The sequence below is a fragment of the Candida jiufengensis genome (genome assembly GCF_024610255.1).
Source record: "Candida jiufengensis strain CBS 10846 chromosome Unknown scaffold10, whole genome shotgun sequence".
NCBI classification, from domain to species: Eukaryota; Fungi; Ascomycota; class Pichiomycetes; order Serinales; family Debaryomycetaceae; genus Lodderomyces; species Lodderomyces jiufengensis.
In genome coordinates, this window is record NW_026261570.1 from 378,139 (window position 1) to 406,133 (window position 27,995).

Here is a 27,995-nt window from a genome sequence, read left to right on the forward strand (position 1 = left end):
AAAAAAAATGAATGGTAATGTAATTGATTGTAAATAAAAGATCGCGTATATATTTAGAATAATTAAGAGAGAGTTAATTTTGTGTTTATTCATTAAATAAATCTAATTTTAGAAACTTAATTATTTAATCAAAAGTTGTATCAAAAAGATTAGAATAGATTAAGATATACTTACAAAGAAAGAAGATTATTAAAAGTGCTGCAGAATCATCCTTATCAAAGATTTTCAAATCCCTCAAATGGGAGTTTCAATAATGATAAAAGAAGATCTGTAAGTTATGATACTCAAAGAATTAAATTACCATTTGTACAAAATTTAAATAATAATAATTATTCAAATCAAGATTTACAATATCAATCACTACAACAACAACAACAACTACAACAACAACAACAACCTAGAGTTGCATCTGATGGTATAATATATAATTCATCTTTGGATATTCCTTATCAACAATATCAATATCAAGTGGGATCTAATTTAATAAATCAAGATTTATTTAGTGGACAAGAAAGTCCTGGATTAAATTTTAATGATAATAATAATAATAATCAAGATGATGGGTTTCCCTTTGATCATACAAGACTAGATTCAACAACTATAAGTCCAGTGATTGAATCACCGGAAGGTGGGGATTCTACAATTATTGGTGATAATTATTCTCCTCCAAAATCAATAGCAACAAGTTTAAATTCAAATATGATTGGATCCATAATTGGAAAATATAATTATAGTAAATCTACAATAGATTTGGAAAGAAAAACTACTCAACCAGATTTATCACAACAATTATCTGCAGATTCTAAAAATTTCCCTTATGGTGGTATACATTATAGACATAATTCTGATACATCAACTTTATCTAATCAATCTACAACTGATCAATTAAATAAAAGTAAGAGGTTTGTAAGATATGCTATGAATACTCAATCACAATCTACCAATGCTTCTAAGAAATGGGAAATTAATAATGTTGTGAAATGGTTAGAGAAAAATCAATTTAATAAATCATGGCAAGATACTTTTAAAAATAATGAGATATCAGGAAATAGATTTTTAGATTTGGAAAATTTTGAGAAGGATTCAATGATATGGAAACAATTTTCGAAATATTTGGAACTTGATAATAATATAAATTCAATTGATAGGTTTATTGATTTACTACGGCAGGAGTCAAATAATGAAGAAAATGACGAAAATATCTCCCCAGTTAATTTGAAAAATGAATATAGAAAATCAACCCCAGCTTTTACAAAACATATATCCAGTTCATCAATATCTTCAACAAACTCATCTACGTCAATACAACGACCTACATCATTCATAGACAATAAACCGAAAGATCAATCATTATCTCATCATCTGTTTTTTAGGAAAAATAATAATAGCAAAGCTGATAAAAAGAAGAATCCAGCGGATGAAAACAAAAGACAATCGAAATTAGACTCAAAATTGACTGGTGGTATCATCAATACCATTAGGAAATATGGAGGTGATAAAGCTGTTGGGATGGTGAAATCATCAACTTCATCTAATAAAAACGAGAGAAATAGCGGCTTATCATTCTCATCACTGAATATTCCACCAGCATTAGAACCAAATATTGATATACCTCCTATACCAATGCAAATACCACAATTTCCAAAAGAGCATAGAAAATCAATGGATAGTGCTCAATCAGCAACATCAGTCCCTTCATTTCGTATTGATAATTATTCAACTGGACAAACTACTGCACCACCTGCTATAGATGAAATTTATGCACCAAAGCCTTTATTACAAGAAAATTTAACCACAACTATCTTGGTAAGTAGAGATAATAAAACTTTTGCAGCAATTTCATTATCTAGTAATGAAATAAGTAATGGAGTATTAGTGCGGAAAAAGATCATACAACAATTGGGTTTATTCAATATTGGTACAATATCTATTCATTTGACGGATTTTAACTCACAAGAAGGGGAAGCACTACCTGATGAACTTATAAGCCAAATATTATTAACTCAAAAATTGACCAAATTTGTCATAAAACAAGAAATAGAATCACCACAAGGAACTAACACAATATCTACAACATCATCAGATTCAAAATCATTTGAAACAAGTAATGAACATAGAACATATCCAGCAACTCCTCAGTATCTTTTGCAAAATATAAATGATCCATCAGTTGATTATTTGAATTTCAAAGAGCAGCAAGCTAATTTATCAAAAATTATAGAAAATCCTATAAAATTATCACCTGCCAAAAGTCCTGAAAAAAGTCCGTCGTCAACAAAATCTGTATCTAAACAAACTCAGACTATTGAAACTTCATTTGTTAGTAATACACCCAACAAAAGTAATCAACATCATCATGGTTTCCCATTAAAGTTCCCCTTTGGATCAAGTTCAAAGAAGAAAACCCCTTCTTTACAAATTGATACCACAAAATTCAAACATTCTTCACTTTCTCCAGATTCAACTTCCTCATCGTCATTCAAAGTGATTAGAAAAGGAGTTAATGAAATTGATTTTGATCAAAGAAGAAAATCACCATATGAGAGAAAAGCACCAAAATTAATCCCCAATATCTATGCATCATCTGTGGGGGATATGGAAAAATCTCCAATATCAGCAACAACTGTATCAACATTTAGAGATGATCCTAATTTGATGGTAAATAAATCATTTAGTAATAGAAGTGAAAGATCTGATTCAATTATAGCAAGAAGGGCAGCACCACCTCCACCAAATGATCGTAAAAATCAACTTCTGATAAAAAGACAAAGTTCAATTAAAAATAGTTCAAGTTTAAGGAGAAAATTAGAACCTACTGATAGTGATAATGATAATGATAATGATGATGATGATGATCTTGATGACTTTTTTGTCAAACCAATGGTCGATAAAACTGTTGATATTCTGATTACACTGAAAACAGATGAAATTGAAGATTCAATAAATTATTCTGATTCAGAAAATGAGTTTTTCGTCAAACCATTAAAACAAAAGAAACTGATGATGATTGTTAGACCACCTATTGAAGAAGTTTATGATAATTTAGAAAGATATTTCCCGTATACTAATCTTGATAAACCTATAATAGATGTTGATACAAGTTCACCAATTACAATCCAAAAAAAGCCAACAATATCAAGAACTTTTTCAAATGCTAATATTTCACCATTAAATTCAAATTTAAATGGTCCTAGAATAAGAAGAATGAAAACTATTAGAGGAGTTGCTAATGAAGCTAGAAAAAAAGCATTATTAAGAAAACAAGAAAGTCCTCCAATAACATTTGCAAGTGTTTCAAGAGAAAATAGTTCAAGATTGACAAGATCAAATACTAAAATGTGGGGTCAAAAAGTCGTTGAAGTTACAGATAAAGAAATTGAAAAAGGAATTGTAAGTAAATTAAAAAATAAAAATGGAATATTTCAAGAAATTGCATGGATAAAAGGTGAATTAATTGGAAGAGGATCATTTGGTGATGTTTATTTAGCATTAAATGTTACAACAGGAGAAATGTTAGCAGTAAAACAAGTTATGTGGAATAAAAATTGTGATTTTATTTCTGATGGAATTGAATCATTACATAAAGAAATTGAAACAATGAAAGATTTAGATCATAAAAATATTGTACAATATTTAGGTTATGAACAAAAAAATAATATATATAGTTTATTCTTGGAATATGTTGCAGGAGGTTCAATTGCAATGTTATTAAAATCTTATGGTAAATTTGATGAAATTTTAATAAGAATTATAACAAAACAAGTTTTGTTGGGATTAGAATATTTACATGATAATAATATAATTCATAGAGATTTAAAAGCTGATAATTTATTACTTGATATTGATGGTACTTGTAAAATTTCAGATTTTGGTATATCTAAAAAAAATAATGATATTTATAATAATGCAAATATGTCAATGAAAGGTACAATATTTTGGATGGCACCAGAAGTTATTGATAATTTAGTTGAAGGTTATAGTGCAAAAATAGATATATGGTCATTAGGTTGTGTTGTATTAGAAATGTTTGCAGGTAAAAGACCTTGGTCAAATGAAGCAGCAATAAGTGTAATATATAAAGCAGGTAAAGAAAAAAAAGCTCCACCAATACCAAAAGATATTATACATTTAGTTAGTAAAGAAGCTGAGAATTTTATAAATAAATGTTTTATAATAGATCCAAATTTAAGACCAACAGCAGAAGAATTATTAAATGATCCATTTGTTAATAGTAATATTAAAAGTTTTAATTTTGAGTCAACAGAATTAGGAAGAATTATAAAATTTAATAGTAAAATATCAGTATAAAGTTGAGAAATTGAAATAACGAGTATTTAATTATTTATATTATGTATTTACATGTACTATTTGATTCAATTTAATTTTAATTCATTAATCATTAAAACAGTTTGAAAAGGTTCAACATTAAAAGTTTTAGTTCTTCTACATCTTTGTTTTTTTCTAATAACATGATATAATGGTTCTCTTGTAATTTCAATAACATTAGCTTGTAAATTATAAATTGATGAATCAATTCCCTTATCATTATTATAAGTATAATTTGTTGAACCTAAAGTTATAACATCATTTAATTTTAAATTATCACCAATTTTAACATTTTTTAATTTAAATGGTAAATAAATTTTATCACCTTTTGTAACTAAATATGGCATATTATATAATCTAAAAATTGCATACAAATCTCTTGAACCATTTGATGATAATTTTAATGTTGATATTGAATCTGTTATATTTTGAGATATTGGATTATTATTGGTGGTGGTTGTTGTAGTAGTAGTAGTATTGAAATTTGTTGGTTTTATTGTAGATGTTGTTGGTGTTGTAGAAGTGGTATTAGTTGATTGATATCGTATTAATGTATTAAGTATATTGTTAGATTGAGGAGGTCTACATATCCTCGTTATTGATGATTTAAACATATTTTAATTCTAAAATTGAAATTTGGTTGTAAATATTTGATTGTAATTTTACATTGGTTTACTTTATAAATTTTTTCTCTTTTCATAAGTAAAAGAAATTAACTACTACAACCTGTATATAAGATTAAAAATTTGTGCTACCAAATACTGCGAATATTTTTTGCAACCGAGAATTCAATTTTTTGTTTTATTAAGTATTATCAACATATTAAGTATAATAATGATGATAACATTAGTAGTATTTGTAGAGATACAATTAAAATTTTGTGAAAAAGATATCCAAAATTTATATCCATATATGATAATCACTATTCAGCTTTAATTCTGTAGATGACTATTTTCTCACTCATGAAAAATCATATGTATTTTAAATACTGTTCAATTATTAACTAAAAAAAAATTAATAATAGTTCAAATTCTAAATTCTTTTTTTAATTTTTAATTTTTAATTTTCAATCAACAAAAAAATAAAAAAAAAACTTTAAAAGTTAAAATTCCAAGAAGAAAGAAATTTCTACTAACTAAAACCTACCATCAACTCATATTATACATTAATTAATTATTGCTAGTCGATCAATAATAACTAGTACAGTATCAACTTATATTACTACTTAATTCAATTAATAGCTTTGTTGGTAGTCATAAATTTTTGATTTTGAGTTTTTTATCAATCAAATCTTTTTTTTTTAATTTTTTTTTACAACCAAAAAGAACAAAAAATAAAACTATTTAATTAGATATATTCTTTTTCAACAACAACAACATATATACAAAATTTCATTAGCTATAATATCGATATTAATGGTTCAATTTATTAAAAATCATTAATACCACTAACTAGAGAAGAAATCATTTCAAAAGACAATACAAATAGAGCGACTTTAATCACTATCATTAAGTCTATATTCTATTTTAACCAATTTTTTAATTTGAAGGACATTCTATACATATTTAATCTAGCCATTCTTTCATTTATCATTTATTCAACCAAAATATTCTCAATTGATTCGTTTTTAAACTTATACATTAGCATTATATTCAGATTTTCAATATTTTTTCATTTGATACGTTGTATTATATTTTTTGTTTTTTATTATTTTCATTATCATTAATTTAATTATTTGCACAGTTTTTCATATTATAGATTTCACTTTAAAAAAAGAGTTTATTATTATAAAAGTTTTATAAAATATGTCAGGATCATTTTGGAAATTTAGTAATGGATTTACTTCACTATCTAATATAACAACTTTACTTGAAAATTTTAATATCAGTCAAGAACAACAACTGGAACAAGAATTTGAAAATGATGATCAACAACTTAATAATGATGATGATGAAAATAATGATAAGAATAATGATAATAATAATAATAATGATGATGATACAAAGACAAATAAAAAATCTATAAAAGATCAACAATATGATGTATTAATTAAATTGTTGGATGAGAATGATTTACTTCAAGAATTATTATCAAATAATCCAATGTTATTAGAATTTTTAAGAGATGAAAATGTTTTAAGTATGTTGGTTGATATAGTAATATCTGATGAATTTAAAAATACTGAAGAAAAAGAAGAAGTTAAAAAAGATGAAGAGGACAAACCAAAAGAAGAAACAAAGGAGATAAAGTTGAAAAAAGAAGATGAAAAGAAAGAGGAAGATACAACTACTAAAGACAAAAGCACAGAGACTGAATTAAAACCTGACAAAGAAACTAAATCTACGAAGGTAACACCTTCCAAGAAAGACAAGAATGATTCCGAAGATTCTCAAGATGAAGATTCACATGAGGAAGACGATGATGACAATGACGATGATGATGATGAAGAAGAAGAAGAAGAAGAACTTCCTGAAGACAAATTTAGGCGAAGAGCAACTTTAGCATCAGAAGTTTTAAGTGCAGATGTTTGGTCATTAACAGATACAGTAATGGAATCAACTTCAAATTTAAATAAATTATGGGGGGTTTTAGATAGTAAAGAATTACTTGATATAAATGTTTCAACTCATTTTATGAAAATTATGGAACATTTATTAGATATGAAATGTGATGAAATGATTACTTATCTTATAGAAAATCAACCAAATTTAGTTGATAAATTTATAAATCATTTATCAAATCCTCCTTTAATGGATTTTTTATTAAAATTAATATCAACTGATAAACCTGATAATTCAACTGGTATAATAGATTTTTTACAAAATCAAAATTTAATATCAAGATTAATTAATGCATTAGATGTACCAGAAGATGAAGAGGATAAAAAAATTAATCATGAATTACAATTAATAGAACAAAGTTCAGCAGCTGATTTTTTAAAAGCTTTAATAACAATATCTGCAAATTCTACTGCTGATAATTCAACTATTGGACCAAATGAATTAACAAGAGAGTTAGTTTCAAAAGAACAAATGACTCGTTTATGTGATACTATGTTAAAAGGTGGATATGCTTTAGCAAATGGAGTAGGTATAATTATAGAAATTATAAGGAAAAATAATTCAGATTATGATATTTTACCAGTCTTGTATATAACATTAGAAAGTCATCCACCAACAGGAAGAGATCCTATATATTTAGGTCATTTATTAAGAGTATTTGGAGAAAGAATACTGAAATTTAATGAATTATTAATAAAAGATGATCTTGAATCAAAATTACGTACCCCATTTGGAGTTATTGAACCTTTAGGATTTGAAAGATTTAAAATTTGTGAATTAATTGCAGAATTATTACATTGTTCAAATATGGCTTTGCTAAATGATAATAAAGGATTTGATGTTGTATCTGAAAGAGATGAATTAAGAAATAAAATGAAAGAATTTGATCCAATAAGTTTTAAATATAATGAAATCATTGTATTGCCTAATAATGAAAATGAAAATGAAAAAACTACAACTACTACAACAACCACAGATAAAGATGATGAAAAAAATTCAAATTCTGAAGATTCAGGTAATAATTCAGCTAATGATACAACTGAAAATTTTAACAATATCAATGAAATTGGTGAACTTGATGAAGAAGAACCACATGCAAATTCGAATTTATCTGAAGAACAAATACGATCAAATCCAGTAGTTGGAGATTTCTTGAAAATTGCCCTTTTTGATACTCAGATAATATCAAATATTTTATCAATGTTTTTCCGTTTTCCCTGGAATAATTTTTTACATAATGTTGTATTTGATATAGTTCAACAAGTTTTAAATGGTTCAATGGATATTGGATTTAATAAATTTTTAGCAATTGATTTATTTCATCTGGCTGATATCACTAACAAAATTATTGAAGGTCAAAAATTATGTAATGATTATGAAACAAGTCATAATGGATTAAGATTAGGATTTATGGGACATTTAACTTTAATAGCTGAAGAAGTTGTTAAATTTGTACAATTATTCCCATCAAATACTTTAAGTGATTTTATAAATGAAAAAATTGAAAGTGAAATTTGGGAAGATTATGTTAATCATGTTTTATATGATACAAGAGAAAAATATAATGCAATATTGGGAGGTAATAATGAAGATGATGAAGATGATAAAGATGAAGAAGAAAATACAACATTTGATGAAGGATTAGGTGAAATTATAGAAGAAGTTAAAACAGGTTTAGTTTTTCATGATGATGATGATGAAGAAGAGGATCATAAAGAAGATACAAATGATAGTTTTGATAAAGATGATGACAATGATGACGATGATGATGATGATGATGATTATGAATATGGTGATAATGAACAAAAACACAAGAAATCTAAATTAATTAAAAAGGAATCACCTAAAAAGGATTTATTAGATAGTGATGAATCTGAATCAGATGATGATGATCAATTTTCAAATTATATGTCACAACAATTAACTAACAAAAATCAAGATCGTGAAGATGAATTAGAAAGTTCGAGTGAAGATGATGATGAAGAAATAAAACATGATGATGAAGATGATGATGATGAAACTGACGAATATATAGATCCTAATGATGATGGATTATCATATAAAAAATCAAATCCATTATATGATCATGATAAAGAATTTGCATTAAATACAAAGAAAAAAAGCAAAAATTTCAAAAAGAAGTATGCAAGTTCAAGCAGTAGTTCAAGTAGTTCAAGTGATGATGATGATGATGATGAGGAAGAAGAAGAAGATATAAAACTTGATCAATCTGAAACACCAAAATTAACAAGATCATCAAGTAAAAATTAGAGATGATATAAAGCCAAAAGCCAAAGTAATAATAATAAAATTAATACAAATAATGACAATTTTCTGATGCATTAAACTAATAATAATCATTTAATGAATTAATGAATATATATAAACATATATAAATTTACATATAAAAAATTTATTTTTAATGAACTGTTGCTTTAAAATTTACTCTACCTTCTCTTTCCAATGGTGGAACTTTTCTTAAAGTATTTATTGTATTATTATTAGAAGATCCTCCATTAATATTATTATTAGAATGACCATTTGTTGAAATTGAATTTGAATTTAAATTATCAGATGGAGGTACACCACCCATTAAACCTTTACTCATTGCAAAACCAGAAGATCTTTCAACATTTCCTTCACCATAAAATTCATCTTCTATTGGATGCATTAATACAGTATTTTTATTAGTAATAGTAATTAAAGTATTAGTTGGAACACATAACCAATCACCTCTTTCAAATGTTAAAGGTTCACTTGCAACAAATATAACATCTTGTGATCTATTTAATCTTTCCATTTTAAATAAACCAGGTTGATATTCAAAAAATTTTGATCCAGTACTAAAATGTAATGAAGCAGCTTCATCTGTTTTTGAAGTAATATATCTACTTACAACAATAGTTTCTCCATCAGTTGCTGCAAAATTTAATAATGATGGTTCATTAGTAACTTCTAATTGCCAATTTTTTATTAATTTTATAGTTTCTAATATTGCTTTCTTTAGTACATTATGCAGAAATTTAGTTTCTTTTGATTCAGGATTATATCCCATTTTATCTAAAGTATCTAAAAATAATGCAAAACAACATTCAGAATCAGTTGATCCTTGAATAAATAAAAAATATTTATCTTTTAAATGATTTATTAGTTTTTTTTTAATTAAATGAAAACATGATATACCTCCATTATGCATAAACATTAATTTCCCATATGAAAAAGGATGACAATTAGTTTCTGATAATACTCCTTGAGTTGAAGCTCTAACATGACCAAAAACTAAATGAGATTCAGTACAATTTGATAAATTATTTAAATTAACATTATTCCATGCAGGAGTAATAGCTTTAAAAATACATGGTTCATTATGTTCAGTATAATAACCAACACCAAATCCATCACCATTTATTGGATTTCTCATATCAAGTCGTAGTCTTGAATCAAATGATTGATTTATTATTGAATGAGCTGGTTTTGTTAATAAATCTGATAGTACCATCAGTTCTCTTCCTTTATATATCATGAAACGACACATTGTTTTATTTAGTGGTTGGTTGGCTGTTTGGTTGGTTGAATAAATATTAGTGGCAATAAATTTATATTGTATGTAGTAAAGATAAGAAAATCTATTATCTGTTTATCAAAAATAAATTTGAAATATTTTTTCTGTCTCTTTTTTTCAATCCACAATTATATTTTTATTATCCTCAATATCTTTATACATTATATAATAGTTTGGATTTGATCTAAGTTGAAGAAAGAATTTGAATCTTTTGAATAGTAGATAATGATAAAGATGATTTTTGATAATTCTTATTAAGATATTTTGGATTTGTATAAAGTAAAAATCTAAATATTGCAGTACGGATGTGACTTCTATTCATTCAAATATTGCAGTACGGATGTTTTTATTATTCATACACTTAGTTAATGAGAAAGAAACATTTTATAAGTAATTTTAATACCAAATTTATTACAAATTATCCCCAAACTAATTGACTTTAAAATTTAATAACTTGTAAATTTCTTGTGTTCTCATTACTAACATCTGAAACACTATTACTCCATCTTTACTAAGTAAGTTTTCCAATTGGATAGGTATTCAGTTAGATTAAATACTCAAATTTACGGAAATATGTTATATAATTTATATACTTTTTAATTTTTGTGTTTTCTTCTTAATTGATTAAATTTAATAATCAATTGCTATTTATTGTAATCTCTCTCCCCTTAATTATTATTCTATATAATTCTATTTTCTATTAACTTATATTTGAATTTCAATTGTCATAATTGTCCTCATTGACCAATTGAATAATTTTAATCATTTCTACATTATAATTGAATAAGAAGCAAAATTATTTATTTATATATTATACTTTCTTCTTCTTTTTAATATCTTCAAATCTTATTTTCAACTTTAAAATTTCTTTTAATTTTATAACAATCCATATCAATTGAGATCAAATTCATCTTCAATTCCAATTCATTCAATTAACTCAATTAATTAACTAAAAAAAGATGTCATTATTTAGAACTTTACAATCATCACCAGCTACTATTACTTTATTTCATAATTCAAAATTACCATTATCAAATAAAATTTATGATATATTAAATAAAACTTATGAAACTTTACCAGAAAAACCAAAATATGATTTTCAAATTGATTTAATGAAAAATAAAATGCCAACTTATGATCAATATCAAATATTTATAAATAAATTTTTAAAATCAGAGCAATCTAAATCTATTTTACATAATTGTTTTCCATTTTTAAATGATAGACAATCTACTAATTTATATGATTCAAATGGTAAAACAACTACAATTAAGGGAATTGATTGGTCAAATAAAATTTTTACAAAACATGAATATGAACTAATTTATGAAACTTTTAATAAATTAATAAATGATGAAAATAATAAATCAATTGATACTAATCCTGCTGATATTTTTAAAGCTCCTTTAGTTGTTGATTGGGATCAAGATTTATTAGCAAATGATGAAGAAACTTTAAAAACTATATTATCAAAATATACTAATCAATAAATGGAGAAGTCATTGATATTGTATTAGTGTTATCCAATTCTATATAAATTATAATATAAAAATATTGTGATTGATTGTAATATTGTTGTTACTTTTATAATCTCTATACTTCTAATTTTAAAGTATGGGGTACGGATGAAATTTCTCGCGATAAACTTCTAGGTGAAAAAAATAAATAAATAATTTTTACAACCAATTTTCAAATTTATCAACAACTACTTACAAACAAGAATACAATGAGTGTTAAAAAACAATATTTATTATTTTATAATGGTATATCAGCATTATTATGGTCATATATTTTATATAATTGTATAATTGATTTAAATAATGGTTTTTTCCCATATTCAATTAATGATACCGATGATTCTTGCAGCTTAGATTACGATTATGACATAAATAAAATAGTATTTAAATGTAATTCAACTCAAGATATTATACCTCATAAATTTATAATAATAACTCAAATTTTTAATTCAATTTTGGAATTATTACATTCAATTATTGGATTAGTTCCCTCACCAATTGGTACATTATTATTACAATCATTTGCAAGATTAATCATTATGATTGGTATATGTCTTGTTATACCAGAATCACCAGCTAATTATAATATATTAATTTTTTCAAGTTTAATATTTGCATGGTCAACTACAGAAATAATAAGATATGGATTTTATTTTTTAAAATTGAAGAATAAACAAGTACCATATTGGTTAATTTGGTTAAGATATTCTGCATTTTTTATATTATATCCTTTAGGATTAATAAGTGAAAGTTTAACAGTTTATAATTCTTATGATATTATTAGAAATAGATTACCTGGATATTCAAATTTTTTAAAATTTGCATTACCTTTATATTTACCTGGATTTTTATATCTTTATAATTATATGATTAAACAAAGACAAAAAGTATTAAGAAATGAACAACAAAAATTATTATAAAAATAAATTTAAATCTGGTGCTTTATTAAGTATATACAAATCCAATAGATATTTCATTTAATTCATCAATATTATAAAATTGTTTTTCATCATCATCATCTTCTTTTTCTTCTTGTGATTCTTCTAAATTATCTGTATTTTCTAATGATAATAATTGAGTCTTTTTTCTTAATTCAACTAATGAATCAATTTGAATTCTTGTTTCATCTGATAAATTTGTAATACCTTTTAACATTTTAATACCATCTAACCAAACAAATCTATTTACTTCTGAATCAGTATAAAATGATAGTAGTTTTTTTTGATCTTTTCCTAATATAATAACTTTTTCATAAGATATAGTACCCTTTATAGATATTAAACTTGAATGTTTCTTTTTATCTTCTTCACCAATTGATTCACCAATTTGTATAGATTTTAAATCTTGAATATCAATAACTTTAATACCTCCAGTAATTTCTAATTCTTCAATTGTTGGATTTGATTTTGGTTTTTCTATAAATTCTTTATAATATATTAATTTTCTATTTGGTGATAATGCAATATAACAATATTTTGAAGAATTTGAATTTAATTTCTTATTTGAAAATAATGATTCACCAAATAATTCAGTATAAACCCATGAACCTTTTAAAATTTGAATAATTCTTTGTTCTGATACTAATTTTAAAACTTCTTTTTGTAAATTGTTATTAAATTCTATAAATTTAGAATTCCATTTATTTGAATCATATTCATTTATTTTATTAATTTGATGATCTCTCATTTCTTTTGAATTTGTCATATCTAAACATTGTTCTATAGTTTTACCTTGACTTAATTTTAATTCATAAATATCAATATTTGATTTTAATAATTGTAAAATCTTGTCGATATCTGTTTGATTTAATTCAGCTTTTGTTTCTTGCCATAATATTAAACAATTATTCATTGTATAATAAATCATTAATTCCCAACTTAAAATTGATGAATAAATATATGGATAAATTTCTTTTTGTTCAAATATTTCAATCCACATTTTAGAGCATTTTTCAATAAATAAAGATAAAGGAAAAGTTCTTAAATGATCACTCATCATTAATTCTTCATGAAATCTTTTTTTAAATGTAAAATTTGGATCTTTTAAAAAAATTTTTAAATCCATTGCTAATAATATTGTAAAATTATCTATAATAAATTGTCTTGGATTATCTGTAAAACCAGCTTTTATATATTCTTTTGTTGTTGCTAATGTACCATATTCATTTAATGAAACTTCTAAAAATATGAATAAATTATTTAACATTGTTTGATGAGCTTTTATTGATAAATCAAATTTTATTGAATTTAAATATAAATTTAATTTCATATATGCAATTTTTAAATTTTCAACATCTTGATTATTTGATGTTGTTGTAGTAGTAGTAGTAGGAGGAGTAGTAGGAGTAGTTGTGGTGGTAGTTGTTGTAGTAGTAGTAGTAGTATCTTCTAAATTATCTATAGTATTAAAAAACAAAACATGTTTTAATCTACCAGCAATAGTTATAATTCCAGTATAATTAAATTTTAAAGCTTGATTAATTAATTCAGTTATAAATTTTATTGAATTATAAATAATCTTTGAATCTTGTAAAAATAATTTTGATGTAATAATATCAATAACATCTAAATATTCAATTAAGGATTCATAAAGTGGTAAATAATTTTCTAATTTATTTGATATAAATATTTGTCCTGAAATATCCAATACTGAAATTTTTAATATAGCTTTATAAGTTTCTGAAGACATATTAATACTTATAATTGAAAATAATGTTTTAAATAATTCATAATCTAATATTGAAATAAATAAATCTGATGATAAATTAATACAATCTAATAATTTTGCTAATACAACTATAGAATTAACTTTTTCTTGTTTATCTTTCCCCAAAATATTAGTTTTTAAAATATTTGCATAATTTATTGAAGTTGTTTCATCTAATTTTAATTTATTTATATTATTTTTACTTAATATTTCATTCAATTTATGATTTATACTTCTTGATGATTCAGTCATTATTTATTAAATGGTAAATGTGATGATGAAGTAATTTCAAAAATTGAATTAAAATAAGAGGAAATGGATAAAATTAATGAATTAAAGAATGAAAATTAAAAGTTGAACAAAATTTCAAAAATTTTTTTATCAATAGAAATATGAAACTTGTTTGAGATCAGAATTAATAATTTTTATTTAATTTTAACAATAGAATAAATTAATCAATTTACGTAATTTTAATTTAGACGAAAATAGAAAATTAATTAATTGAATGTTTAGTACTGCATATTACAAAATTGGTCTATGTCCAGAAGTAAAAGTCAGAAAATTGTATAATTTGACATTAAAATTAAGTTAAATTTTAGAACCCACCCCCCAGAATATTTTAATTATATTTTAAATACACAATAATAAAAAAATTACGATTTTTTTTTTTACAACCAAATTTACAACAAATCAAACTTACAATATTCAATTAATTTAAATTATATCCTTCCTAATAATATACTAACTCAATACAAATGAGTTTTTTGAAAAGGAATAAATCAAAAATTAATTTAGATTCTGCTGGTCAGAATTATTATGAAGAACCTCCTTCTCCAACTACTAATTTAGTATCAAATGATCCATTTTATGATCCTTCTTCAAAAAATAATTCAAAAATTAATTCTAATACTAATAATAATACTACTACTACTACTAATAATAATAATAATGATAATGATAATTATTCACCAAGATCTTCAATTATATCAATACCTAATATAGCGAATAATTTAAATAATCATACTTCATCAATTGGTAATAATTTAAAAGATAATTATAAAGGATTTCATAGACCAAAAAGTATTGGAAATATTCCACCATTATTACATCCAATAAAACCAAAATTTAAAAAGAAAAGTAGTTCATTATTTAATAAATTAATTAATTCAAAAAAAGAAGGTGGATATGAAGAAGAATCTGAAGAATATACTACTTCACCATTAAATAACACGTCTAATAACACGTCTACTAATAATAATAATAATCATAATACAACTAACAACAATAATACTAAATATGTATCATCATCATCAGATGGATTATCATCACCTCCTCAATCAATTACATCATCAAGAGCAAATTCTATAACTTCAACAGAAGATCAACCTATGACTTCATTAACATCATCAACAAATTCTGAACAACGTAAAAGTAATTCTTCAGCTTCATCATCAAATCAATCAAAACATAAATTTAGATTACCTTCATTAACTGATTATCATCCTCAACATGGTTCACAAATACTGGCTCAACTGTTACAAATGACTCAAGTAGATCCAAGACATCATTCACAACCTTCTCCACAATTACAACCATCACAACCACATCATCAACATAGTTCACATTCTTTTTCTTCATCATTACCTACACGTTCACCTGAAAATGTAATGTCAATTGATTTAAATTTAGATGAAATGCAAGATATTGTTAAATCAAATGATTCAATTGTTACATTACCAAAACAAAATTGGAAAGCTCCTGATAGTTGGGATGTAAAAACACCTAAAATAGAAGAAGAAATTGAAGAAATAAATAAATTAGAACCTATAGAAAAAACTTTGCCATCACTTTATGGAACTCGTCAAACTCATGTTGTTAATAATACTATAGATCCAAGACCAAGTCATATTGTTAAAATTTATAAAGAAGATAATACTTTTACTACTATATTATGTCCATTAGAAGTTACAACTACAGAATTATTAAATATTGTTCAAAAGAAATTTTTTTTAGAATCTGCATCAAATTATCAATTATCAGTTCATGTGGGGAATTGTGTTAAAGTTTTAGAAAGTTTTGAAAAACCTATTAAAATTCAAATGGGGTTATTATTACTTAGTGGATATACTGATGATGATAATTTAAGAATTATTGGTAGAGGTGATTTATCATTTGTTTGTAAATTTGTTGTTGAAAATATTTATTTAAGAAGTTTAACTCATGATGAAGAAACTATTTTATCAAAAAATTATGTGGATGTTAATATATCAGCATTAAACTTAAAAAACATTCCTATTATTTTCCATCAACATACTTATGAAATAGAAAAATTAAATGTTTCAGAAAATCCATCAATTTATATACCATTAGATTTTATTCAATCATGTACAAATTTAACAAGTATAAATTTTTCAAGAAATGGTTGCTCGAAATTTCCAATAAATTTTTTAGAATCCAAAAATTTAACTCATTTAAATTTAGAAATGAATTTTATGGATGATTTACCTTTAAGAATTAATATGCTAGAAAATTTGACTCACTTAAAATTAAATTCAAATCAATTGTCTCAATTACCTACAACATTTGCTGACTTGAAGAATTTAGTTTCATTAAATTTATCATCAAATTATTTTAATAAATACCCAGAAGTTATAAATGAATTAGAAAAATTAATTGAATTAGACTTATCTTATAATGATTTATCATATATTCCAGAATCAATAACAAACTTAAAAAATTTACAAAAATTAAATCTATGTACAAACAAATTTGGTAAAAATATACCAGACTTCTTTAGGGATTTGAAGTCATTGAAAAGATTGGATATTAGATATAATCAAATTACAAATGTTGATATACTAGGTGAATTACCTAATTTAGAAGTGCTATATGCTTCAAAAAATTCAATATCTGCATTTTGTGACAAGATGCAAAAATTGAGATTATTACATTTTGATAAAAATCCAATAACAGAATTACAATTTGTTTATAATTTACAAATTCTTAATATTTTAGATTTATCAAAAGCTAAAATTACTTCAATGCCATCGGAATTTATATCAAAAATCCCAAACATTGAAAAATTGGTTCTTGATAAGAATCATTTAGTTACACTACCTAATGAAATTGGAAACTTAACTAAATTATCATATCTCTCAATTTATTCAAATAATTTACAAGCATTACCATCAAATATTGGAAATCTTACAAACTTACAATATTTAGATTTACATTCTAATAACATTCAATTACTTCCTGATGAAATCTGGAATTTAAATTCATTAATGTTATTAAATCTTGCCAGTAATAATCTAAGTTCATTCCCAAAACCTCCATTTGCTATTGCTAAAAGAATATCATCATCAACTGATCTTCGAGAAGTGCCAGCATCTGGTTCATTAGCTGATAGTCTTTCATCTTTAATAATATCAGACAATAGGTTAAATGATGAATGTTTTGAAGCTATTTCATTTTTAGTTGCATTAAAAACATTGAATGTATCTTATAATGATTTGATTGAAATACCCGAAGGATCAATTTCAAGAATGCGAAGATTAACTGATTTAATTTTATCAGGTAATGATTTAACTACAATACCTGCAGATGATTTGGAGCTGATAAAGACATTGAAATTGATATACCTTAATAATAATAAACTTGTTTCATTACCTGCAGAATTAAGTAAATTAACAAACTTGCAACACCTTGATGTTGGATCAAATCAATTAAAATATAATATATCAAATTGGCCATATGATTGGAGTTGGCATTGGAATAAAAACTTGAAATATTTAAATTTTTCAGGAAACAAAAGATTTGAAATTAAACAAAGTCATGTAAAAAATCCAGAAACAGGTGAAGATTTTGATAGTTTATTAGTGCTAGATCAATTAAAAGTTTTGGGTTTAATTGATGTTACTTTGACTACAACCTCAGTTCCAGATCAATCAGTCGATAAAAGAATTAGAACTACTGCATCAGAATTAGAAAATGTTGGTTATGGAGTTAGTGATACAATGGGTCAAAGAGTTTGTGTTTCAAATAGAGATTTATTTATACAAAAATTCAGAGGAAATGAAAATGAATTATTAATTTGTTCATTTGATGGTAAGCATGGAGCACCAAATCAAGGTCATCGTATTTCATGTATTGCCAAAAATATGATTACAAAAAATTTAACTGATGAATTGAATAAAATTAATGATAATCCGGACCAGATTCATATTGCTTTGAGAAGAGCATTCTTGTTGTTTAATAAAGAAATTAATGGAGTTTTATTATCTAAAAAAAGTCATACTTTTACACCATTACCACAATATTCAAAAGATGTTTGTGATTTAAATCTTATAGATGATTCAAGAGCTGGTTGTGCATGTACAGTGATATATATAAGAGATAAAAAGTTGTATAGTGCAAATATTGGTGATATTGAAGCATTACTTTGTCAAAATAATGGTAATTTTAGAGTTCTTACAAATGTTCATAGACCAACAAACCGTTTAGAATTTGAACGTATTAGAGCTTCAGGTGGTTATGTTTCAGGAAATGGTGATTTAGATGGAGATTTGGCTATTTCAAGAGGTGCAGGATTTTTTTCATATTTACCACATACTCATTCAGGACCTGATGTTAATGAATTAACTTTAACTCCAGCAGATGATCTAATTGTAATTGCAACAAAAGTTTTATGGGATTATATATCTTATGAATTAGCAGTTGATATTTTAAGACAAGAAAAAAATGATCCAATGATTGCTGCTCAAAAATTAAGAGATTTTGCCATTTGTTATGGAGCAACTGATAAAATCACTGTTATTGTTGTAACATTTGGAGGTAAAAAAGTAAAACTGAATGCATTATATAACAATTTAGGACGTGAAGTTGATTATTTTAAGAAGAGAAGAGATAGAGTGGGTGATAGTTCATTGAGAAGATTAGAAAGTGAAATTGAACCACCAATCGGAGAATTGGCTTTGGTATTTACAGATATTAAAAATTCAACTTTATTATGGGATGCATATCCAGCACCAATGAGATCAGCAATTAAAACTCATAATTCTATTATGAGACGTCAATTAAGAATTATTGGTGGTTATGAAGTTAAAACTGAAGGTGATGCATTTATGGTTGCTTTTCCATCTCCAACCTCTGCTTTATTATGGTGTTTTAATGTTCAACAAAATTTATTAACAGCAGATTGGCCAACTGAAATTTTAGAAACTGATCAATGTTGTGAAGTTACTGATGGTAAAGGTAATGTGATATATAGGGGATTATCAGTTAGAATGGGAATTCATTGGGGATCTCCAGTATGTGAACCTGATGTTGTTACTGGTAGAATGGATTATTTTGGACCAATGGTTAATAGAGCTTCACGTATTAGTGCAATTGCAGATGGTGGTCAAATAGCTGTAAGTTCGGATTTTCTTGATGAAATGAGAGCTTTAACTGCAATTCATGATGATATAAAAAATAATGTTAAAACTATAAGTGATGCTTATCAAGGTAATGAAAATGCTGGAAAAATTATTGAGAGAGAATTAACATCAATTGATGATCATGGGTCTAACTTCTACAAAATTGGAGAAAGAAAATTGAAAGGTTTAGAAACTCCTGAATTGATTACTTTGGTATATACAAGTAGATTAAAATTAAGGTTTGAAATTTTCCAAAAGAGATTAGATGTTGATGAAAGTCATAGCACTAGAGTGATTGGAACAATACCAATTGAATGTATTACAGCTATTAATAATATTTCATTAAGATTAGAAAATCTATTATCATTAATTAATGGTGGTACATATACAAAAGAAGGATTAAAACAAAATCAAAAATTAGTTGATGTTAATGTTCAAGATTTATTAAATTCAGTAACTAGAATTGAGAATTCTGTTGCAACCTTATATTTAAGACAAGTGGTAAACAATAATGGTGGTGCTGGTTTTAATACTCAACCATTATCTCAAGTTTTAAATGAATTAACTGCATTATTGAAAAATCAAATTACTCCAACTTCTTAGATTTACCAAGTACTTTTTTCCTTTGTTTAATCATATAGGTATAAAGCATATAGAAACCTGGAATATAAGTAATCAAAATAATTTTTAAAAACCAACCATAGTAAAAACCAGCATCATTTAATGATAATATAATTTGATAAAGTTCACTAAATACACCAGTAGGATATAATACATAAAAAGTAGAATAACGTAACCAAGTTAACCAATCAGGTACTTCATTTCTTAAATTTTGAGCATAATAAGAATATCTTATAATTTCAGTAACTGACCAACTTAATAATAAAGTTATATAACTCCAATGATAATTTGCAGGAGAATTCGGTAAAAACTGATGAATACCCCAAACAATTAATAATCTTGAAAAAACTTGAGTAACAGTTGTAAAAATTGGTGATTTAACTAATCCAATTAATGAATTTATAATTTCAATTATTGCAAATGATTGAATTATAGTATTTATGAAATTAGTTTTAATATAAACATATGGTTGACCTAATGCAATTGATAAAAATATAGTATTGAAAAATACAATTGACCATAATGACGCAGAAAGTGAATTATAAATGACTAACCATCTATTTGGTTCTGAAGTTGTTTTTGGCATTGTGAATGTTGAAAGAAAGTATTGAATTTGAGATTGAATTCGGATTTATTAGAAATTAAAATTAGAGTTCATTGTCTTTTCTTTATGTCTCAGAAACTGAAAATATGTTATACAATTTGATTTATTAACACTACACACCTGAAACACTGCAAATGTATCATTTTTTTAAATGTTTCATAAAGTTTAAATGTATATTAAGTTTACTTATTGAATTTTCAAAATTGAGTTTATTAGACATTTTTATTAAGAGCATGAACATTTTTAGTTGTATTATGATTCAATTCATTGATCTTGCTTCAAAGATTTTTAGAATAACATAAAACATATTTTATTTTTATTTTTTTATTTTTCGTATAGTTAAAATCCCCTTAATGAATTTTAAAGTATTTTTTAATTTTTTTAGTTGCAAATTTACATATCAACAAACATCTTTTTACAAACTTACACCAATAATACTTAGTTAATCTACATTAAAATGCATCCCCAATTCACTAATATTAACTTATGTATTGATCCTTTAATTACAGAAACTCCATCAACCAATTTAAATTTCAAAAACCAACCTAACGTTTTATTTGATTTTTCACCAGTTAACCAATCCAAAGAAATTAATTCAACCATTAATCCAATTACTTCACCAAATGAAACTTATAAATCAACCACCAATATTCATTTTTTTACAAGACCAAATAAAAATTTTACTTCACCATCAACAAGAACCAAAAAATTCCCAAACAATTTGTTTAATTTAGACAAACCAGTTTATCCTGCTTTGGATGATTTAATTAATTTAGAAAAAACAACCCCAACTCAATTCATCTCATTACACAGAATTGAAGAATTAAATAAAACAAAATCAATTCCAGAAACAATTGAAGAAGAACAAATTAGTCTCAATTTCCCTATTTACCATCAATTGAATAAACTCATCAATTTTGAATATAAATTTTATCACGAATTTTTTAGAACATCAAATGAAACCACAATTTTATCACAACCAACTAAAGCTGCAAACACAAAAGATACTGAAAATGATAATAAAAACATCACTAACATTTCACAAGAATTAATAGCAAATACACAACCAACTAAAATTGAAAATACTAAACATGCTGAATCTGATGATCAAAATATCACTAACATTTCACAAGTATCATCAGCAGTATTACAAACAACTGAAGCTGGAAACACAAAAGATATCAAATCTGAAAATATCACTAACATATCCCAAGGATCAACAGCAAAATCACAACCAACCAAAGTTGAAACCACAGAAGATACTGAATCTGATAATCGAATCATCACTAACATTTCACAAGTATCAACAGCATTATCACAACCAACTGAAACCGGGAATACAAAAAATGATGAAACTGATGATATCCCAGAAACTTTACATTTTCAAACAGAAAAACAGTTAAGTCATAATTCAAGTGAATCCGAAAAATGTAATAATGCTAATGGATTAAAATCAATTTTGAAAAACAATTGCAATGAACATTATGAAATTGAAATTGTTAAAGCTAATAAACAAGATTTAATACCAATCGAAAAATTTGTCAATGATCTTAATTCAAAAGCTTTATTTTCAAGAGATAAAGAAAATATACCATATTTTAATAATGAAAGAAAAAAACAATTATTATTTTACAATGAATTTTGCAAAATTGATGATGAAACATCTAAAACTTCACTCCCAAATGATCTTAAAAATAGAAAAACAGTTAGATTTGGATTATTTAATGAATTAATTGATGCAAATGACAATTTTGTTAGTTTAGATTTGAAAGACTCAGAATCAGGAAGTGATGGTAACAATTTTAATAAAATATACAAGAATTGCTTAGAAACTAGAAGTGGAAGAAGTACTCCTAAATATGCTAATTCAATTGTCCCACACCCAATCAATTTTAAACCATCATCAAAAAGATCTTTGAATCTTGAGGGTGCAACAATTATTATCAGTGATGATGAAATGAAAATAGTGCATAATCAAGAAAATGAGTCAGATGAAAATGAAGATGTTTCAGCTTTAGATTTAAATGATGTTGACACCAACTATAATCAAGAACACAAATATCTCAAAACTGAAAATTCATTATCACACATCCATTTAAATCACATTGAAAATAAAAATACAGATGATGATTCAAGACTCTATAAAAATTACAAACAGGAGGATTTTTTATGTGATGAAAATCAATGTAGTTTGAAGTCAAAGAATAGATTCATGATCAAAGCTCGTCCTGCTGGAAACAAAGTAAAAGTAGACGAATTAATAATCCCAAGAAATTCAAAAGTCAAATTTAAAGGTTTTGAAGGTAGTCGTGATAATTCAAATAAAACCAGAAGATTTAGTAGAGAATTATTTGATAAATTTGTTTCAAAATTATTCAAAAGAAAGAATAAAAATGATACATTGAAACCTATTTTAAAAAACAGGATTAATCCAAATTACCAACATGAATTAAAATTACTTCAACATCTGGAAAGTGTATCATTGGATAGATTTTTGGACAACTTCAAAAACAAATGGCAATTTAATAGTAAAAACCAAATATTGTTCCACGGTTTTAGACATGAGCAAGTTAATAAATATAACTTGGATAATAATTTACTTTAAATAAATCCATACTTCATTCAAAACTATTGATATCAGATCATTATTGTTCATTAAAAGTTGCATCATCAAAAGGAGTTAATTCATTGGTTTAAGTTTGGTAAAACAAATTGCATTATCAGATTCCTTTTTTAAAACCTTACCTCAATCATTTACCACCATACAAATGGACTCTTCGATTGTTGAACATACGATAAGTTTTTTCAAGTTTTAGTTTCATATTACGATATATAGTATGTGGATCATTGAATTGATCATCAAAGGAAATAAGTTGAATTCAGCAAAATAATTCATGTTGTTGACAAATTAAGATTGATAATTACCTTGAACCATCAGATCAAAGAAAATGTAATAATATTTAAAATTTTTACCTAGGATTATACTTCAAAGTTTTACATCTCACATATTCAAAAATAAAAATTGTTTCACAAATTATTCATTAATTGTTTCTTCCATATATTATATTGTATTTGTTAATAGTACATAATTAAATTTCAGATATAAAATTTTAGCTCCAGACATACAACTTCCTTAACATCAATATTAAATATCAATATTAAAATTAATAATATTCAACTTTTAAATTCAAAATTAGAAATATTCGAGTTTACCAATCACATTTACTCAATCATCAACATTGTCAAATTATGATCATAAATTTATAAATTACAACGACTGGCCACCGTTTCAATTTTTTAGATTCAAATCATAAATAAAAAGATTAACACTACCATTATCTTACTACATCAAATTTCAAATCTTATTTTTAATTATTTTATATGAATTAATTTTTATAGATATCAAATAAATTCTCTTATTATAAATTGATTTTGTAGTGATTTTATTTTCGAGTGATTGTTAGCATTAAGCTAGAAACCAGAAAAGCATTATCAATACTAATTTACAAGTATTGCTCTCAATAAGTTGCACTTTAATTTGCAAAATTTGGTCCAAGTATAGTATCTACAAAGTAATAAATTTATTACTTAAAGATATATTTATTCAATCTAAACCTAGTTACCTTATACCTAAACTTTTTCAAAATTCAATAATTATTGCACATGTTGTACTGATCCAAGTTGCAAATCAAAATGTCTAACAAATTTCTAATGTTTCAACTAACCCAATCCCAAATATTAAATCTGCTGAACAGACCCTTGATATAGATTAAGCGGCTGTATGAAAATTTTACTTTTTAAGTTTAAAATTCATGACAAGTTTTGAGTTGATAAATTTATAAATTGTATAACGTAAAATATAGAGTATATTATATAAATAGTTAATCAAACTCATCAAATTAATGATTGGTTATGTAAACTATAATTGAACAATCTACTTATTTATTATTGATTACAATTTCTACAATGTTTTGTGAGTAATTCAGAATAATACTAACTAAAATAAAGAATTTGTACATTCAATAATACTAATAATCAACAATTATTAAATCAGCAATCCAAGTATTCAAAATCTGATTTGCTTTCTTTTTTAAATTTGTTGAATTTTTGTTAAATTGTTTCAAGTAATTGAACATGGTTCAACATTTTATCACTAAAACACATTTCAGATTTACCTTTTATATACTAACCAAATATTTTACAATCTAATTCCAAATTTCCACAACAATTATCAATTTTATTATTTGAAAATATACCTGGATCTAATGAACTTTTCATCTTTTGATCCTCTTCATATCTTAATTTCAAAAGTTTTAACATATTTAAAATTTTATCTTTCTCATTTGGATCATATTTAAAGTTCAAACAACATGAACCTAAACAAAAACTATAAATTTTTGTTTCTTGATTTTCATTAGTTTCTAATGAATTTATTGAATTTTCAAGTTTTTTACAATCTTGCTTTGTTATCGAGTATATCTGATTTCAATATTTGTTGTTGATTATTAAGATATTGAACATTATTGTAATTATCAATATAATTTTCAATTAATTGAGTTTCTAATTGCTTTTGTAATAAATTATAATAATTTTTTAAATTTCTGTTTGTTGTTGTATTTTGCCAAATTTCAAATATTGTTAAATTGTTTTTTGATCTCTCAATCATTAAATTTCCAATATCTCCATATAATGTTTTATTGTTTATAACTCCATTATGAATTATAAATTCAGATAATATAACTGCATCGCCCCATTTCGAACCTATAAGAGCATGTTCATATAATACATAAGCCTCAGCTAATAATGCATAATTATCAAATGAAAGGACTGAAACATTTAGTTCAGCTCCATGACCTGGATCTTTATCAATTACCAAAGTACCACTCATTATTCTTTCTTCTTTAAATGTACCATCTGAAATTTGTTGAAGTAAATCTTCATATATAATAGCTTTAACATTCATAAATAATTGTAAGAATATAGTTGCAGAATATAATAAATATAACATTTTTCTATTATTTCACATTGGTGGTAAAATTAAACTGTAGATGGGGTAACAAAACCAAATTTGTAACAATATATATACTTTAAACCACTTGTTTGAGACATATACAAAAAAGTCTAGGATAAGTCAAGTATGACACGTATTTCAATTAATTTTGAACAGCTTTTAGTCAATTCAATTCGAATGATGACTTGTTAATAATCACAATTGCATGAAAGAACAATAAATTATCTAAACGTTTAGTTCAAAATATTAAACTTCAATTTTATGCAAAATTCCTAACCAAAAAGCCAACTAAATAGTAAAGTTTTGGTAATAATTTAACAGTTCAAAACAATTATTTAGTCACTGCATTTCTAGCCCATAGTTAGATTAATATTTTATTGATGAAGTAAATTGTACAAGATATATTAAGTATATGATCAGTAATTTTGATTCACTATAATCTAATCTTAATGTCTTAATTGATTCCTTGAAATGTAAATTACTATGAACTCCATTATTTATAGATTTAATCCAGTTGTAAATGGTTGAATCAATATAGTTAAATTTGTTGACATGGATTGCTAGATTTTAGATTCATATATATGACTTATTCAATAAGAATTTCTAATCAACATTGTAGATTTAAGAGCTTCAGCATTAAAATTATATTCAACAATAATTTTTTTTTTCCAAAAATTCAATTAAACTTGAGACAAATTTATTGACAATATGTAAAAATATGTTATATATAGTGTTAAATATTACAAATAGTTTAAATTCAAATAACAGCAGTCTTATATTATGGTAATTCTTACTTGTTAATTTGTAAAACTTAAATATTCATAGATTTATATAGATTTTCATAAATTTGATTAGTTTAACATCTGTAACACAATACTTGATATTATATACTAAGATTAAAGTACTAATAATTCAACATTACATACTAAATTATTTTCGCAATTCTCAAGAGAAAAACTAACAAATTTGTTAGCGCGAAAATTCTCAAGAGAAAAGAAAAATTCTCAAGAGAAAAAAATATCCAATTCTCAAGAGAAAAATCATTTTTTGTTAGTAGTGTAAAAAACTCAAAATTTATTTCACGCACTTAGTGAGTGTTTTATATGTCTTAAAATTTTAAGTCAATAAAATTGAGGTAGTATAAAAAGTAAATTAAACAGTTCAAATTTGATGAAATCATTTAATAAAAGTATCAATTAATTAGTTGAAATGAAATGTTATAAGACTGTTTAATAATTTGAGCTTTTACTAATAAATTGAAGTGTTTTGATGAGTACATTTCTATCAATATTTTACCTGAATAAAATATGCTTAAAATTAACAAACTGACATACTAAATTATTTTCGCAATTCTCAAGGGAAAAACTAATAAATTTGTTAGTGCGAAAATTCTCAAGGGAAAAGAAAAATTCTCAAGGGAAAAAAAATTCAATTCTCAAGGGAAAAATTATATTTGTTAGTAGTGTAAAAAATTCAAATTTTATTTTACGCAGTTTTAGTGAGTGTTTTACATGTCTCATGAAATTTACGCACTTACAGTTTTGGTGAGTGTTTTACATGTCTCAACAATTTAAAATTACGGTACGGATGTTGCGGTACGGATGTTGCGGTACGGATGTTGCGGTACGGATGTTGCGGTACGGATGTTGCGGTACGGATGTTGCGGTACG

The 27,995-nt window shown here is 24.6% G+C and overlaps 10 protein-coding genes across 10 annotated transcripts; 6 read left to right on the forward strand and 4 right to left on the reverse strand. All coding sequences in view use genetic code 12, as the record gives it.

Moving 5' to 3' along the window:
• Positions 1-238: 238 nt before the first annotated feature.
• BCK1 (mitogen-activated protein kinase kinase kinase) lies at positions 239-4,308 on the forward strand (the record flags this gene model as incomplete). The annotated part of the gene is made up of 2 exons (XM_051766483.1): positions 239-270; positions 402-4,308. 2 exons carry the CDS (start codon positions 239-241, stop codon positions 4,306-4,308), a joined length of 3,939 nt encoding a protein of 1,312 aa, XP_051617435.1.
• A 65-nt stretch (positions 4,309-4,373) lies between these two features.
• On the reverse strand, positions 4,374-4,940 carry KGF54_005663 (mitochondrial 54S ribosomal protein bL21m; the record flags this gene model as incomplete). The annotated part of the gene is made up of 1 exon (XM_051766484.1): positions 4,374-4,940. One exon carries the CDS (start codon positions 4,938-4,940, stop codon positions 4,374-4,376), a length of 567 nt encoding a protein of 188 aa, XP_051617436.1.
• A 1,191-nt stretch (positions 4,941-6,131) lies between these two features.
• On the forward strand, positions 6,132-9,158 carry KGF54_005664 (uncharacterized protein; the record flags this gene model as incomplete). Its single annotated transcript, XM_051766485.1, has 1 exon — positions 6,132-9,158. One exon carries the CDS (start codon positions 6,132-6,134, stop codon positions 9,156-9,158), a length of 3,027 nt encoding a protein of 1,008 aa, XP_051617437.1.
• Positions 9,159-9,306: 148 nt separating this feature from the next.
• DUG3 (glutamine amidotransferase subunit) lies at positions 9,307-10,422 on the reverse strand (the record flags this gene model as incomplete). Its single annotated transcript, XM_051766486.1, has 1 exon — positions 9,307-10,422. The coding sequence occupies one exon, from the start codon at positions 10,420-10,422 to the stop codon at positions 9,307-9,309; it is 1,116 nt and encodes a 371-aa protein (XP_051617438.1).
• Positions 10,423-11,408: 986 nt separating this feature from the next.
• Positions 11,409-11,939, forward strand: KGF54_005666 (uncharacterized protein; the record flags this gene model as incomplete). Its single annotated transcript, XM_051766487.1, has 1 exon — positions 11,409-11,939. One exon carries the CDS (start codon positions 11,409-11,411, stop codon positions 11,937-11,939), a length of 531 nt encoding a protein of 176 aa, XP_051617439.1.
• Positions 11,940-12,175: 236 nt separating this feature from the next.
• Positions 12,176-12,886, forward strand: KGF54_005667 (uncharacterized protein; the record flags this gene model as incomplete). The annotated part of the gene is made up of 1 exon (XM_051766488.1): positions 12,176-12,886. One exon carries the CDS (start codon positions 12,176-12,178, stop codon positions 12,884-12,886), a length of 711 nt encoding a protein of 236 aa, XP_051617440.1.
• Positions 12,887-12,911: 25 nt separating this feature from the next.
• Positions 12,912-14,924, reverse strand: LMO1 (Lmo1p; the record flags this gene model as incomplete). The annotated part of the gene is made up of 1 exon (XM_051766490.1): positions 12,912-14,924. The coding sequence occupies one exon, from the start codon at positions 14,922-14,924 to the stop codon at positions 12,912-12,914; it is 2,013 nt and encodes a 670-aa protein (XP_051617441.1).
• Positions 14,925-15,427: 503 nt separating this feature from the next.
• CYR1 (adenylate cyclase) lies at positions 15,428-20,692 on the forward strand (the record flags this gene model as incomplete). The annotated part of the gene is made up of 1 exon (XM_051766491.1): positions 15,428-20,692. The coding sequence occupies one exon, from the start codon at positions 15,428-15,430 to the stop codon at positions 20,690-20,692; it is 5,265 nt and encodes a 1,754-aa protein (XP_051617442.1).
• Positions 20,693-21,771: 1,079 nt separating this feature from the next.
• Positions 21,772-23,919, forward strand: KGF54_005670 (uncharacterized protein; the record flags this gene model as incomplete). The annotated part of the gene is made up of 1 exon (XM_051766492.1): positions 21,772-23,919. The coding sequence occupies one exon, from the start codon at positions 21,772-21,774 to the stop codon at positions 23,917-23,919; it is 2,148 nt and encodes a 715-aa protein (XP_051617443.1).
• Positions 23,920-25,764: 1,845 nt separating this feature from the next.
• On the reverse strand, positions 25,765-26,277 carry KGF54_005671 (uncharacterized protein; the record flags this gene model as incomplete). Its single annotated transcript, XM_051766493.1, has 1 exon — positions 25,765-26,277. One exon carries the CDS (start codon positions 26,275-26,277, stop codon positions 25,765-25,767), a length of 513 nt encoding a protein of 170 aa, XP_051617444.1.
• Positions 26,278-27,995: the final 1,718 nt, after the last annotated feature.